The sequence below is a fragment of the Eretmochelys imbricata genome, chromosome 1, assembly GCF_965152235.1.
Source record: "Eretmochelys imbricata isolate rEreImb1 chromosome 1, rEreImb1.hap1, whole genome shotgun sequence".
NCBI classification, from domain to species: Eukaryota; Metazoa; Chordata; order Testudines; family Cheloniidae; genus Eretmochelys; species Eretmochelys imbricata.
The window spans coordinates 83,891,369-83,906,804 of NC_135572.1; the positions used below are offsets into that span (position 1 = coordinate 83,891,369).

The 15,436-nt window shown below is 42.3% G+C and overlaps 1 protein-coding gene across 1 annotated transcript in view; it reads right to left on the bottom strand.

The window, feature by feature from the left end:
- RBM26 (RNA binding motif protein 26) overlaps positions 1 to 15,436 on the bottom strand; it is a 102,069-nt gene that overhangs the window by 41,327 nt on the left and 45,306 nt on the right. The window contains exons 14-16 of the mRNA XM_077812633.1: positions 12,726 to 12,797; positions 11,178 to 11,306; positions 4,856 to 4,930 (exon numbers count right to left, since the gene is read on the bottom strand). Of these exons, the coding sequence (XP_077668759.1) occupies positions 4,856 to 4,930; positions 11,178 to 11,306; positions 12,726 to 12,797 (276 nt within the window). The remainder of the gene's footprint in view (positions 1 to 4,855; positions 4,931 to 11,177; positions 11,307 to 12,725; positions 12,798 to 15,436) is intronic.

Here is a 15,436-nt window from a genome sequence, read left to right on the forward strand (position 1 = left end):
ATCAACATGGCACCTTAGAGACTAACCAATTTATTTGAGCATAAGCTTTCGTGAGCTACAGCTCACTTCATCGGATGCATACTGTGGAAAGTGTAGAAGATCTTTTTATACACACAAAGCATGAAAAAATACCTCCCCCCACCCCACTCTCCTGCTGGTAATAGCTTATCTAAAGTGACCACTCTCCTTACAATGTGTATCATGATCAAGGTGGGCCATTTCCAGCACAAATCCAGGGTTTAACAAGAACATCGGGGGGGGGCGGGAGGGAGGAAAAAACAAGGGGAAATAGGTTACCTTGCATAATGACTTAGCCACTCCCAGTCTCTATTCAAGCCTAAGTTAATTGTATCCAATTTGCAAATGAATTCCAATTCAACAGTTTCTCACTGGAGTCTGGATTTGAAGTTTTTTTGTTGTAATATCGCAACTTTCATGTCTGTAATCGCGTGACCAGAGAGATTGAAGTGTTCTCCGACTGGTTTATGAATGTTATAATTCTTGACATCTGATTTGTGTCCATTTGTTCTTTTACATAGAGACTGTCCAGTTTGACCAATGTACATGGCAGAGGGGCATTGCTGGCACATGATGGCATATATCACATTGGTGGATGTGCAGGTGAACGAGCCTCTGATAGTGTGGCTGATGCTATTAGGCCCTGTGATGGTGTCCCCTAAATAGATATGTGGGCACAGTTAGCAATGGGCTTTGTTGCAAGGATAGGTTCCTGGGTTAGTGGTTCCTGGTGAGTATTTGCTTCAGGTTGGGGGGCTCTCTGTAGGCAAGGACTGGCCTGTCTCCCAAGATTTGTGAGTGTGTTGGGTCATCCTTCAGGATAGGTTGTAGATCCTTAATAATGCGTTGGAGGGGTTTCAGTTGGGGGCTAAAGCTGACAGATAGTGGCGTTCTGTTATTTTCTTTGTTAGGCCTGTCCTGTAGTAGGTGACTTCTGGGAACTCTTCTGGCTCTATCAATCTGTTTCTTCACTTCCACAGGTGGGTATTGTAGTTGTAAGAATGCTTGATAGAGATCTTGTAGGTGTTTGTCTCTGTCTGAAGGGTTGGAGCAAATGTGGTTGTATCGCAGAGCTTGGCTGTAGACGATGGATCGTGTGGTGTGGTCAGGGTGAAGGCTGGAGGCATGTAGGTAGGAATAGCGGTCAGTAGGTTTCCGGTATAGGGTGGTGTTTATGTGACCATCGTTTATTAGCACTGTAGTGTTCAGGAAGTGGATCTCTTGTGTGGACTGGTCCAGGCTGAGGTTGATGGTGGGATGGAAATTGTTGAAATCATGGTGGAATTCCTCAAGGGCTTCTTTTCCATGGGTCCAGATGATGAAGATGTCATCAATATAGCGCAAGTAGAGCAGGGGCGTTAGGGGACGAGAGCTGAGGAAGCGTTGTTCTAAGTCAGCCATAAAAATGTTGGCATACTGTGGGGCCATGCGGGGTACCCACAGCAGTGCCGCTGATCTGAAGGTATACATTGTCCCCAAATGTAAAATAGTTATGAGTAAGGACAAAGTCACAAAGTTCAGCCACCAGGTTAGCCGTGACATTATCGGGGATAGTGTTCTTGACGGCTTGTAGTCCATCTTTGTGTGGAATGTTGGTGTAGAGGGCTTCTACATCCATAGTGGCCAGGATGGTGTTATCAGGAAGATCACCCCCCTCCTCAGACGTTCTTGTTAAACCCTGGATTTGTGCTGGAAATGGCCCACCTTGATTATGATACACATTGTAAGGAGAGTGGTCACTTTAGATAAGCTATTACCAGCAGGAGAGTGGGGTGGGGGGAGGTATTTTTTCATGCTTTGTGTGTATAAAAAGATCTTCTACACTTTCCACAGTATGCATCCGATGAAGTGAGCTGTAGCTCACGAAAGCTTATGCTCAAATAAATTGGTTAGTCTCTAAGGTGCCACAAGTACTCCTTTTCTTTTTGCGAATGCAGACTAACGCAGCTGTTACTCTGAAAGATCAACATGGTTGTTCATATAGTTTATATTCAGGTAAATGGGTATATTTAACTATTACTTTTTGTAATGATTAATGAGGATCTTCTTAAGAGAGAATTCAAATTCTGCAATAGATAGTTCAACATACTAGAAAGTTTTTCATGCATTCTACCCAACCTAAATTACGACTTTGCCTTTCACCTCCTACCCTGACTGTTCTATGCATCTTTTGTTGTGCTCATGTGATAAATAAAGTGGGGCGATAGCTCCCTTTGATGGGCACCCAGCCAGCCAGCCAACTGTAAAATCCCTCTTGGTAGCTGTTCTCTACTTGCTTTACCTGTAAAGGGTTAAAAAGTCCCCCAGGTAAAGAGAAAGAAAAGTGGGCACCTGACCAAAAGAGCAAATGGGAAGGCCAGAACTTTTTAAAATAGGGAAAGAAACTTTCCCTTTGTCTGTACTCTCTGGGCTGGAGGGAGCCATGCTATAAGCAGCTTTAAGCCAGGTATGATCATAAATCATCAGATCATACCTAGAACTACTTATCGGAACTCCAAATGTGTAAGTAGATCATAATGTTTAGCTAGACGCGATCAGGTTTATTTCTGTATTTTTTAAGGCTTGTGGAGCTCTTCTGTGCTAACCCTTGATGCTTTTGTTTGCTTGTAACCCTTAAACTGAACCCCCAAGAAAGCTGTTTTGGGTGCTTAAATTGTGTAAATTGTTTCTTTTAAGATCTAGCAAAAAGCCTAAGTTCCAGACGTAATCTTTTCCTTTTTGTTTTTAATAAAAAATTACCTTTTTTAAGAACAGAATTGGATTTTTGGTGTTCTAAGAGGTTTGTTCATGTTGTTTGATTAGCTGGTAGAAAACAAAGGAAATTAACTGTGTCTTTCTCAGCTCTTCCCCGGACGGGGTGGTGAAAGGGCTTGAGGGTACCTCACAGGGAGGAATTTCCAAGTGCTCCTTCCTGGGTTCAAAGGGGTTTTTTTTGCATTTGGGTGGTGGCAGCGTTTACCACGCTACGGTCAGAGAAAAGCTGTAACCTTGGGAGTGTAATACAAGCCTGGAGTGGCCAGTATTAATTTTTAGAATCCTTGCGGGACCTCACTTCTGCACTCGGAGTGACAGAGTGGGAATTCAGCCTTGACAGCTCATCTCAACAGCTCTTAGGGGCAGGAACTGTCTTTGGCCATGCCATTAGTACAAAAATAGGTGTTTTCTTAACTTGAGTTATCAAACTCAAGTTAAAATCCTAGTGAAGACAAGACAGTTTGTAGTTTGCAAATGAGATAGTAGGTCCAGTTAAAGACTTTGGGGAAGACTAATTTAACTCAACCTGCTAACTCATGTAAAAATTACAAACTGCTTAGATTTTTACCAGGATTTTAACTTGAGTTAGCTAACTCAAGAACACACCTTTCTTTCATACTGAAGACACGAGTTAAGTTTGTTTCTATGTAGTGCCATGCACATCATTGGTGAATGTCAGGTTTAGATTTTATATCCTATTACCTCAGTATTCCTGTAGATCAAGGTTCTATCTATAATCAACAAGCCAGTTTCTACCACCTTCAATTTTAACCTCAATAGCTCATGTTTGTATCTACTGATTCTGTGTGTTTGAAAATACTATTTTAGATAAAAACAAGCCTAACTTTGATCACTAGTGTCTAGTCTGGAGTAAATATAGTGATTTTTTTTTTTTAAAGATATACCCCCAGTTTACAAATAGACTCCCTTTCAGCCTTCCCAACAGCAATGGAAAACGACCACATGGGGAAGTGTGATGAGGCAGGAGGTGTCAACACCAAGTTCCAGGGCTCAGCAAAAATGACTATACTCAGGCTTTCATTTTAAAGCATTCCAAGCCAGGTGCTGGCTGAATTTATGTTTCCCATGAGTATTTGGGGTATTTGATGGATCCCGTACAAAAGTAGACTGCTCTGGGTGAAGTTTCCAGGCGTACTTGACAACCTCGCATGTCATGATCAATTATGAGGTAAAAGATGTAGCAATCAGGTTAAACTGTATTACAATTTTTTGCCCCAAGCACATATCTTGGAACCACTATCCTAAAATTTCCAAAGATGAACAAAGGAAGCAGAAGAAATGATCCTTCTTGAACAAAGAATACATCATTAGAAAAAGATGTGCCAAAGTGCTGAGGAGAAGTGCCAGAGCACTTGAGTATCGACAAAAAGCAGCACCACAAAAATGCACTAAAACATGGAAGTGCCAACAAGAAAAACTTAGCATACAGAATACAGAACTCCAATATACTGAGCAACTGGAACAAAATCCCAAACAATTCTGGAGACAAAAAAAAAAAAAGAGCAGACAGACTTGGCACTTCAAGAACAAGCAAACCAGAGCATCAATAAAAGCACAACAGCACTTCTTCCTCTCTCTTTACAGAGCTGACTGCAAGGAAGGACACCAGGAAAAAGATACCTAGAGAACAAGGCTGGCAAGATGGTCAGATGCAGCAACAGGTGGAAGTCCACATGTGGCTCCTTCGCTGACCACAATCAAGAAAGAACTGGTTAGATGGTTCTAGGGATTGAGGGATCAGCAGTGCATGATAGGGAAAACATGGGAAGCTCAAACACTGGCCCCCACTAACAAAAATCTTAGAGATAAAAGAATCCCACACTGTTTAATGAGGGAAGCATGAGAACCAACAGTCAGAACACTTTGTGATAGTGACCTCTTTTGTATTGAGATTTATGGATGAAAAGCACAAAAAGCTAGGTATTATTATATATTTACATACCATTAATTGCAATTTATGATTACGACAAAATATTATAATGATTTTACAACTCATGCTGTCAACTGTTACTTTTATTATCTCTGCAGAAAGCTCCAATCAGGGAGCATCTAAATACTTTACCTTTTGTGTTTCAATGTGCTTTTCTAAGATCTCCTGTTTTTTCTTTCTCACATCTTGTTGAAGTCTTAGTGCTTCCTAGGGGCATAAAATAAAATTACAGAAAGTTCCTAAGATTTTTGGAATCAAGAATTCATCAAGAGAATATTGTGTCACTGAATAAACTAGTTTGCCTACTGTAGTAAGTGATTACAAAAAGAAATTCTGACAAAAATAAATTCTAGTAATAGAAATAGGCTCACCTGACGTACAAAAAGAGGGTTATCAAAGCTATCCTTAGCGTATCAAACATCAGGGTTAGTGATAAATCTGAAAACCAGACTTAGTTAAATAGATGCCAGGAAAGCGTCAATCTTTATCACTTATCTAGGACTAGGGTAACCATTTTACAGATCACTATTCCAGTGTGAAAAGCAGAATATTTTACCACCACATTACCAGAGGAATTTTGGTATTCTTTATAGTGCAACCATGATTTTATTGCAGGAGTTCATACATATAAGGGAAGTATCCTAGAAGCAACCGTAGGTTGAGTCCTACAATAAATTAGACATATTTCATAGTACAGTCTCAGGCCACAAAAATCAAAAGTTCATAGGAAGTTCTTAAAAAACTTTGATAACATCACCAAAAACTTGCTACCTAGAAAGTAACATTATGATTGGCTAGTGTAACTTGTAAGGAACATAACTTTCAATTTTTGAAGTGGAATCTTGCCACATATTTATGAATACAGAAGTATGAAATGTAAATTTGTCCATTTCAGAATTGTATTACTGTATTTCTAATATACTGTACTTGGAGGAGGGAGCAGAAGAGATGCCAGAGCTTCTATTCAGCTTCTGCTGCAGCTGCTGTAAAGAAAGCAATCACTTCCTGCTCTCAGGCACAGAATGGGAGCAGAAGCTCATGATTCAGCACATTTTCAAGAAGAGCTAAGGAATTTTATACAAACATAGTTGATGAGGGAGAAGGAACATAAGAATCTGCCTGCATTTCTGGGTCAGCATTTCCATGTCAGCCAACAGCTGGACTCAGACTGCAAGGTGAATTACCTTATACAGAATGCAAATGTGTCGACAGCTACAAAATACTAATATTAATACTAAGCTATGTTTGTGTCTCTCTCCTCCCAAACACCAACCTGACTTCTGCTTGCTCAGAATGTCTTATTTGCTATAGTGTGTGATCCTGTTCTCCAGTGGCTGCAGTCCATAGAGGGATTATAAACACAGGGGAATGAGGAAAGGAAAGGGAGATGGGGAAAACAAAGGAAGACAGGAGGAGGAGGAGGAAAGGGGAGCTACCTTAAACATCCGTCCCAACGAGCCATGAATTTCTCACAGGTATTGTATTATAATAATACCCATCTCTTCAGACAGCAAAAGGGCAGCAGAAAAAGTGAACCAGCAAGAGGGCAAAATTTGTTGTTTCTCTTTATCTTTAAGACTTATTCAATAAGTCTGAAGTCACTGGAAGCTACAGGTGCTCACGTCTTCCGAAAAGTCAGGTTATAGCTGTATAATGTTCGAGACCCCATATCAGAAGCAACTTGAAAATCTGACCCCATATTACAGGTGAGATGCAGTTACAAAGGCGTATGTGTTAAATCTGAAGATCTCTATAGTTAGTGTCTATTAGCTTAAACCCTCTATACAGAAGTTATGTCATCCTCAATGCTTTTTTAGGAACCTAAATTGGATGGATTCAGCTCATTTGTTATGAATTGAAAAAAGACAGTTACCTTTTTCTGTAACTGATGTTCTTCAAGATGTGCTGCTCGTGTCCATTCAACTTAGGTGTGTGTGCGTGCGCACATGCACACACCACATGCACCCGTGTAGGAAGTTTTCTCCCTCAGCAGTAACCGTAGGGGACAAGCTCTGGCACCCCCTGGAGTGGCGCACACATGCTGTGGTACGTAGGGCACCGTCGGCTCCCCCCACCCTCAGTTCCTTCTTGCCGGAAATTCCGACAGTGGGGGAGGAGGGCGGGTTGTAGAATGGACATGAGCAACAAAACTCGAAGAACACCAGTTATGGAAAAATGTAAATGTCTTTTCTTTGAATACTTGCTCATGTCCATTCAGTTTAGGTGATCCCCAAGCAGTACCCCGTGGAGGTAGGTAGGAGTTCACAGACGTGTAGATTGTAACACAGCTCTGCCGAACCCAGCGTCGTCTCTGGCCTGCTGAGTGATGGCATAATGGGCTGTGAATGTGTGCACCAAAGACCACGTTGCAGTGTGACAGATGTCCTGTGCCAGGAAGGCCGGCGAGGATGCCTGCGTTCTGTCAAGTGGGCTATGACAAATGGCGGCACAGGGACTCCCGCCCACTCATAACAAGTCCGAATGCAAGAGGTGATCCAATTAGAAATCCTCTGTGTGGACACCGGGAGGCCCTTCATCCTATCAGCTGCAGAGATGAAAAGCTGAGTCAACTTACAGAAAGGCTTTGTCTAACCTAGGTAGAAAGCCAGGGCTCTTCTAACGTCCAAAGCATGAAGGTGCCTCTCTTCACTAGTCCCATGGGGCTTGGAGCAGAAGACCAAAAGGAAGATGTCCTGACTCACATGGAAAGTAGACACCACCTTGGGAAGGAAGGCCACGTGGGGCCGGAGCTGAACCTTGTTCTTATAGAAGACCGTGTACAGCAGCTCTAAGGTCAAGGCTCGCAGCTCAGAGACTCGCCTCGCCAATAGGTGAGAGAGGGAGCACGAGGCCAAAGGCTCAAAGGACAGGCCTGTGAGCCTGGACAAAACCAAGTGAGATCCCACTGCGGGACTGGGGACCAAACTTGTGGAAAAAGTCTCTCAAGACCTCTGAGGAATTGGACTGTCATGTCATGGGAGAACACTGTCTGACCCTGGATTGGCAGATAAAAGGCAGAAATGGCTGCCAGATGCACCTTGATAGAGGAGTGTGTCAGGCTCTGGTTCCTCAAATGAAGCAGGTAGTCTAAGATTGACTGCATCGAAGAATGCAAAGGGGAGATGCCCCGTTTGGCTGCCCAGCGGGAGAACCTCGTCCACTTTGCCAGGTAAGTCTATTTAATCGAGGGCTTCCTACTCTCAAGGATGACCTTCTGGACGCCTTCTGAACAGGCCCGTTCCTCAGGGTTCAGCCACGCAACACTCACGCCGTGAGGTGGAGGGACACAAGGTTGGAGTGCAAGAGTCTACCGTGATCCTGTGACAGCAGGTCCGGTCGGTTTGGCAGGGGCCACGGCGGGATCGCTGCCAGGCTCGACAGCATCCAGAACCAGTGCTGGCAAGGCCATGCAGGGGCGATCATGATAACCTGAGCCTTGTCTCTCTTGATTTTCGCTAGGACCTTGCTGATGAGTGGAATTAGATGGAACGCATATATCAAGCTTCCTGTCCTCGGCAGGAGGAAGGCATCAGAGAGGGAGTCTTTGCCCAGTCCCCGTCTGGAGCAAAACCTGTGGCACTCCTGTTCTGCCTAGTGGCAAACAAATCTACCTGGGGAGTTCCCTACCTCTGGAAGATCGTGCTGGCTACCTCTGGGTGGAGCACCCACTCGTGGTGAGAGGAGAAGTCCCTGCTCAGGTAATCTGCTAGCGTGTTCTTGGCACCCAGAAGGTGACACATTTCTAGGTAGATTCTATGGTAGATACACAAGTCCCAGAGATGGAGTGCCTCTTGGCAGAAGGCCGTGGATCATGCTCCCCCTTGTCTGTTGATGTAGAACAGCGGTTCCCAAAAACTTGTTCCGCTGCTTGTGCAGGGAAAGCCCCTGGTGGGACGGCCGGTTTGTTTACCGGCGTGTCCGCAGGCTTGGCCTATCGCGGCTCCCACTGGCCTGGAGCAGTGAACCGCGGCCACTAGGAGCCACGATCGGCTGAACCTGTGGACATAGCAGGCAAACAAACTGGCCCGGCCCACCAGGGGCTTTCCCTGCACAAGCGGCAGAACAAGTTGGGGAACCACTGATGAAAAACATTGAGACTCTGTTGTCCGTCAAGACTCTGACCACTCTGCCCGACAGGTGAGATAGGAAGACTGTGCACCGCCCTGAGCTCTTTGATGTTTATGTGTATTGTCATTTCCTCTGGGAACCACATACCCTGGGTCTGGAGAGTGCTGAGACGTGCCCCCCTGCCAGTCGAGGTCCGAGGCGTACGAAACCAACTCAACTGAGTGAGAAGTGCTGACGAAGGGAACTCCTTCCAGGACTTTCCTGGGGTTGGTCCACCATCACAACGAGGTAAGTACTGCTGCGGAGATGGTAACATCCGGAGCTTGGCGTGGCGCACCACCCATGTACACGCTGCCATGTGACCTAGTAGGCGCAGGCAAACCCCGGACGTGCTCAGGGCAAACAATGAGACTTCCGCGACAAGGTCCATCAATGCCCTGAATCTCTCCAGCAGCACGTGCGGGTCGAGTCAAGCACCGCTCCGATGAACTCTATCCTCTGTACCAGAACTAATGTGGATTTTTGTTCTTCTTTACCAACAGGTCGAAGCAACTGCAAGTGGCTAACAGCATCGCAACATCTCTTTGGAGCTGGAGCTGCCTATGACTAGCCAGTCGTCGAGGTTCGGGTAGCTCTGGACACCACAACGTCTGAGGTAAGCAGCCACCACCAACATGCACTTAATAAATATCTGCAGTGCTGTCGCTAGGCCAAACGGGAGGACAGCAAACTGATAGTGATTTGGACCTACAGCAAACCGGAGGAAGCATCTGTGTCCCTTGAAGATGGCAATGCGAGAGTACGCATCTTTCAGATTCAGCTCAGCGTACCAGTCTCCCGGATCCACGGAGGCCAGGGAGACCATGCTGAACTTCAGCTTCACTAGGAAGCGGTTCAAGTCTTGCAGGTCCAGGACAGGTTGTAAAAATAGCAAGAACAGAACCCCTTGTTCCTGTACTCTGGAGGAATGACCTCCACCGAACCTAGCTGCAGTAACCCCTCTACCTCCTGCACGAGGAGACTCTCGTGAGAAGGGTCCCTAAAGAGGGGCGGGGGGGGGGGGAGAAGGAGGAGTAGAAAGCAACTGAAGGGTGCAACCCCGCACCACCATACTGAGAACCCATTGGTCTGATGTTATAGATGCCAACACAGGGAGGAAAGGAGAAAGGCAACTGGCAAAAATAGGGGAGGACGGATCCTGGAACAGTCCGGTAAGTCACCTTGGGCGTACCCTCAAAATGGGCATTTCTCCGCCTGCTTATTGCAAGTAGAGCTCGACTGAGAAGCCTGCAAAGGCTAGTGGCTAGGCAGCTGCTTGTAGCCTCTGGATTTCTTTTGGGGAGGCTCCTGGCAAGGGTGGCTTCCCTGGCCCTGATGCTGCTGTGGCTTGAACGGCATGCAGGCAGGGTCAGGAACACACAGGCCCATTTTAAGAGTTGTGTGGGAGTCCTTGAGGCCATGGAGCTTATTGTCCATCTGTTCTGCAAACAGGGCTTGCCCATCGAAGGGAAGGTCTTGCATCGACTGCTGAGCCTCCGTGGATAAGCCGAAGAGGAGCAGCCAGGATGTCCGGCGCATAGCAACGGCCAAAACCATGGTTCAGGCGGCAGTGTCCGCCGCATCCAACGCTGCCTGGAGTGTCGCCCTGGACGCAGTTATGCTCTCCTCCACCTAAGTTGAATGGACATGAGCAACCACTTGAAGAACAACATTTATTCTACATTTAGTTGACATAAATTAGAAAAGTTAACTACAGGAACCTAAAGCGTTTTTTTAAGCCTAACTTTAGCTGAGATGGTCTGACCCATTCAGAGATTAGCATGCTTTTTTTGCTTTATTTTCTGTAATCTCAAAGTAGAATTATAAGGACTCCAAAATTCAGTTTGATTTAAAAATAAAAAAGATTCTGGATGAATGAAGTGCAGTTAAGAAACTGTAGAATGAACAGCAGGACAGTTTTCAGTTGAGAATACACTTGGTCACTAAGAATCCAGAATGTTGCAAAAAGGCAGGTGAGTTCTAAATGGTTTGGAAGATAAAGTTAGGGTTGTTCTGTACTTCCTTCTCACAGTTTATCTCCCAGTTTATGTCTCAAACTGGAGATTCTATTTCCATGAAAGATGCTTCTGATTTTGAGTTCCTATAGGATCTTAAGTCTACCGTATACTTATACTGCTAGAAAATATACTGAAAAAAGTAAACAATGGGAACAAATGCTGAAAGCATTTTTTTGTTCTTTCAACACCAACTACACTATTATTAGTGAAGGTAATTTGATTAACTTGTTCCATTATGCTGTTCTGAGGAAACATGTTGAAACTGTCTATCAAATACAGAACTCCTCAATGTACTGTACCCATTTTATAAAGAAGCATATTTACTTTACCTGTTTTTTCTTCTGTGCTTCATTAGAGTCTAGAATGGAAGTGGAAACAACAGGCAAAGATTTCTGTGCTGCCTTCAAAGCAGCAGGATTGTATACAGTTTTAGTCAAGCCAGTAGACGTGGACAATACCTATAGGAGGAAATCATTTTATTATGTCAATTTTTAGATTTTTTTTAAACAAGAGTGCTTCAAAATGCATTGGCTTTTCCACAATATAGACACCTTTTGCCTCCTTTGATTATAATTCATTACCATATCAAAATTAAAGTAACAAACATGTTTGGAGTAGATTGGAGTTAAATGATAAACAAAAATGCAGCATTACATCAACTATCTGCTTTAGCTAGTTAGGCTACTTTGGAATGGTCATACCCATGTTTAAATAAATACCACAAAAATGCAGGTATGACCTTACTTGCCTCATTAGGAGGCCACTGCATCTATATAAAGGGCATTTAAATAGCTTCAATATAACTTAGGAGAAAGTTAAAATTAAAAGCTGCATACAGATTGCTGGTGAGTCCACTGGTCAGCCATGTATGTACTCCATAAAAAAAAATGATACCAAGAGAAAACAGTGACAGGAAGGAAACAGCAGAAAGAAATGAATTAGAAGGTCAACTACAAATAAAAGAGGGATTTACAACTGAAATGTATCACAAAAAGGGCATTACAACTTTTTTCTACTATTACCTCTACTCCTTCCACTAGAAAAGGATTTTCTAGAGTGGATGTGTTGAGAGTAGAAAAAAATTGAAGCTTTATTATCAATGTCAATTGTGAAAGCCCATAAGAAGTGCCTCAGTGGGCCAATCAGATATGAGATGAAATGCTGCTTTAACTAGTTACAAAAAACTCCACTCCTCCAAACTGTACTTCTACAAATGCCTTCAGGACAGTCTGCTTCACAAACAGCAGGAAACCAATGAAAGAAAAAAATGCTGATATTTGCCTTAAATCCAGTCTTATCTCCTGAAGTTTTGGCTACTACTGCCATGACACACAGAAACAAAGATTAATCAGAAGCCATTTAACAAAAAAGGAGAGACCAGCTAAACTACTTAAATATTACTTAAAAATGTATTTGCAATTTAAGTTCAACCAAGTAACGTGCTAACAATTTAGGCTCTAGAATAGATATTCTAGAAGGAGTTCAGACAAATTGTTGGTAGTAGAAAGCATACAACCCAATATCTGAAGTTCAAAATGTGAAATAGTAGTACACGCCCCATTGCATTTTATTCCCATTGCAATTTAACCATTCATTAAGCAAAGTATACTTGCTGTATACTTTCTCTGAGACTACTTTTAGCAGTTAATTGCAGGGCTTTGGAGCGGAGCCCGCGGAGCAGCTCCGGAGCAGTGGAGCCGCAGGTTTTTGCCTGGAGCTGGAGCGGAGCTGGAGCACAGCTCCAAAGCCCTGGTTAATTGTGTTTCAATTAGGTATTTATGATAAGGACAAAGTTCAAACAAAATTAATTTTGTATCAAGGATACAGCTGATATACAAATGTGAGTAGAAGGAATAATCAGACATGCATTTTCTTACTTTCTCTGTTGCTGGAGCAGGCAGTTTTGACACAAAACCCAGTCTATCTTTCACAGATAATTTAGTCACATTCTAACAAGAAGAAAAAATAATTAGTTCTTTTCTAACCCTGTGTAATTGTATAAGATTATAACTAAGTGCTAAAGTTTTAACTGTACAATGCTGAATGCAGACTATAACAAAAAGGGTTCTGCGAAGTCTGGAGGATTTTTTTTAAGATCTAAAAATTATCAGATTTTAAGTGTGACAATCCAGGTAAAATGGTATAAGATATATTCCTTGAATATAAGAGCTGTCTGGTAAGATAGGCACTGATTCCAAAATGAACTGACATGACAAGGATTTGCCCAAACGCATCCAACTGTAGCATCAGGGGGCCTTATTTTGGAAAAAGTATGTTTCACACTAGCAGACCAAGGAGTATCTCTGTAGGCACTTACAAATAAATCACAATTTAAAAGGAAATCCTGCTCAAGTTAGAACATTATAAGTTGCAGTTTCCAGATATCAATTGCAAAGAGGTGCTTTCAGGACTTCTGCATTTTCTGAATTCTAAACTAAGGTTTTCGGATAAAGTAATTGTCCGATGCTGAAAATGTCTACTTATAGACATGATCCAATACTTGAAGAGTATTTAAAGGTAGAGATTAATCTTGCAATCTTTCAGGAATCATAGTGTGTACTATGGTGCTTTGCCTCCTTTAAAGTTCTTGGAAAGATTTCCAAACCACAAGCTGACCATCTGTTCGTAATGCTGCTGGTGAGCTGGCAAAGATATTGACTGTCAAAAGCCTGAAACATCGATTAGATCTGTTGATTTTTGGCAGGTGAAGATTCTAACTGCTTCTGCAGACAAGTTAAGCACCATATGAACTAGAATCTGACCTATCTCTGCCACCTGTTAATGACTAGTCCCCTAAAACAGTGCTCCAAGCAGTCTAACTGTGAAGATAGACAGGACAAAACCCACCACAGGATAGCACCTCATACCATTTTCAATGCAGGTTCAACAGGAGCAATTACTGACAACCATCATCATCAAGAATCTAAGTATGTGACTTCAGAAGGAGGAGACAGTTAAAACCCAAAGATAATGGTTACAGAAGAAAGTTGGCAACACTAATAGCCCATCTTCATTCGGAAAGCTCTATCTCCTCTAAGAATATTCTGCATTAGCACTCAAGTTACGGAACAAAGATCTTACATTTAGATGCCACATCCTTTTCCAACCTACACAGGTATGAGTTCTCCCATGTATTTGGTACAAAATGAAAATACATGCTAGAAAATACATGTTCTCTTATTTAATGAGAAAGCAGCTGTCCTAGACCTGCTCCACACTTGAAAATTAGATCAGGCTAACTATGTCCCTCAGGGCTGTGAAAAATTTCATGTCCTGTGCAACACAGTACGGTCAACCTAACCCACACTTTAGACGCAGCTAGGTCGACAAGAACTCCTCTGTCAACAAAGCTACCCCGTCTCAGAGAGGTGAATTAACTACATTGATGGAAAAACCCCTTCCATCGATGCATGAAGTGTCTACACTATATCGGCATTGCTGCAGAACTTGTGGAGTGCAGACGTGGCCTTACTAATGTGTTTAAAATTTTGCTCATGCAGACAGTTTGGGTCCAGCCCTGCAAGTCAACAGGGCTCTATGAAGGCACAGTGAATTCCAAGAAAGTGGACTCAATAGTTTCCACGGCTTTTACTACAGTGGACTGACATTTAGGAGATGAATTGGACAAGTATATTTGGTTTCCTATTTATCTTGATTTCTACCACATATTTTGCTACCTAAAATAAATGAGTGAATATTGAAACAAAAAACGTTTAAAGTGACAATTCTTAACAAATGCTACACTGTGCAAGTATTAGCTGTTTCACAATTTAATGCAAATATTAAGAAAATACTTGTACAATCAGAACAGGATTATATACAACAAAATAAAAGGATATCAATTGTATGACCTATGTTTGCTCCAATACATTAGAAATTTAAAGGTGAAAGCTTTATTTGGTCAAGCTTTTAGTTAACCTATTTTAATAGAGGGTTTTTTTTTTCCTGATAATATGCAAATTATTCTGTTGTGAAATCTTTATACTACTGTTTTATTATTCTGTGAAAGATTATTTTTCATGATGTGCCCGAGTGCTTTAGCAATGGGAAGGTAGAAATAGCTCAACAAATTTAATCCATTCCCCAGAACTGTGACAAGATTTACTCTGTCCAACATAGCAAAATATAACAAAAATTAGGTATTCAGCATCTAAAAATTGGTCTTCAAAATGAGTTCAGAGGCACTGCCATACCAACCACTACGTTGCAACTCAGGGTGATGCAAGAGAGATAGTTAGGTTTTTATCAAAAAATAAAAGCTGATTTCAAAATGCTGAAAAAAGTAGTTTCTTTATTAAAGATATAACATGGACAGAAATGTTTTCAAGTTTTTAGAAAATTTCATTGAAAAACTAGGAGATAATCTTCTGCAGTGCTGCAAACCCAAACAGAACTAGCCAAATATCATTAGATTTAGAAAGACTCTCCAGAAATATTACTCATACAAAAATACAGATACATTCATGTGATAAATGCACATTTTTATATGGTGTCCTCTACAACTACATTATATCTATGCATACATTTTTGAGTTATGAAAACATTACAAACATATCATGAGGAAAGATATTATTTTAATTACTTATCA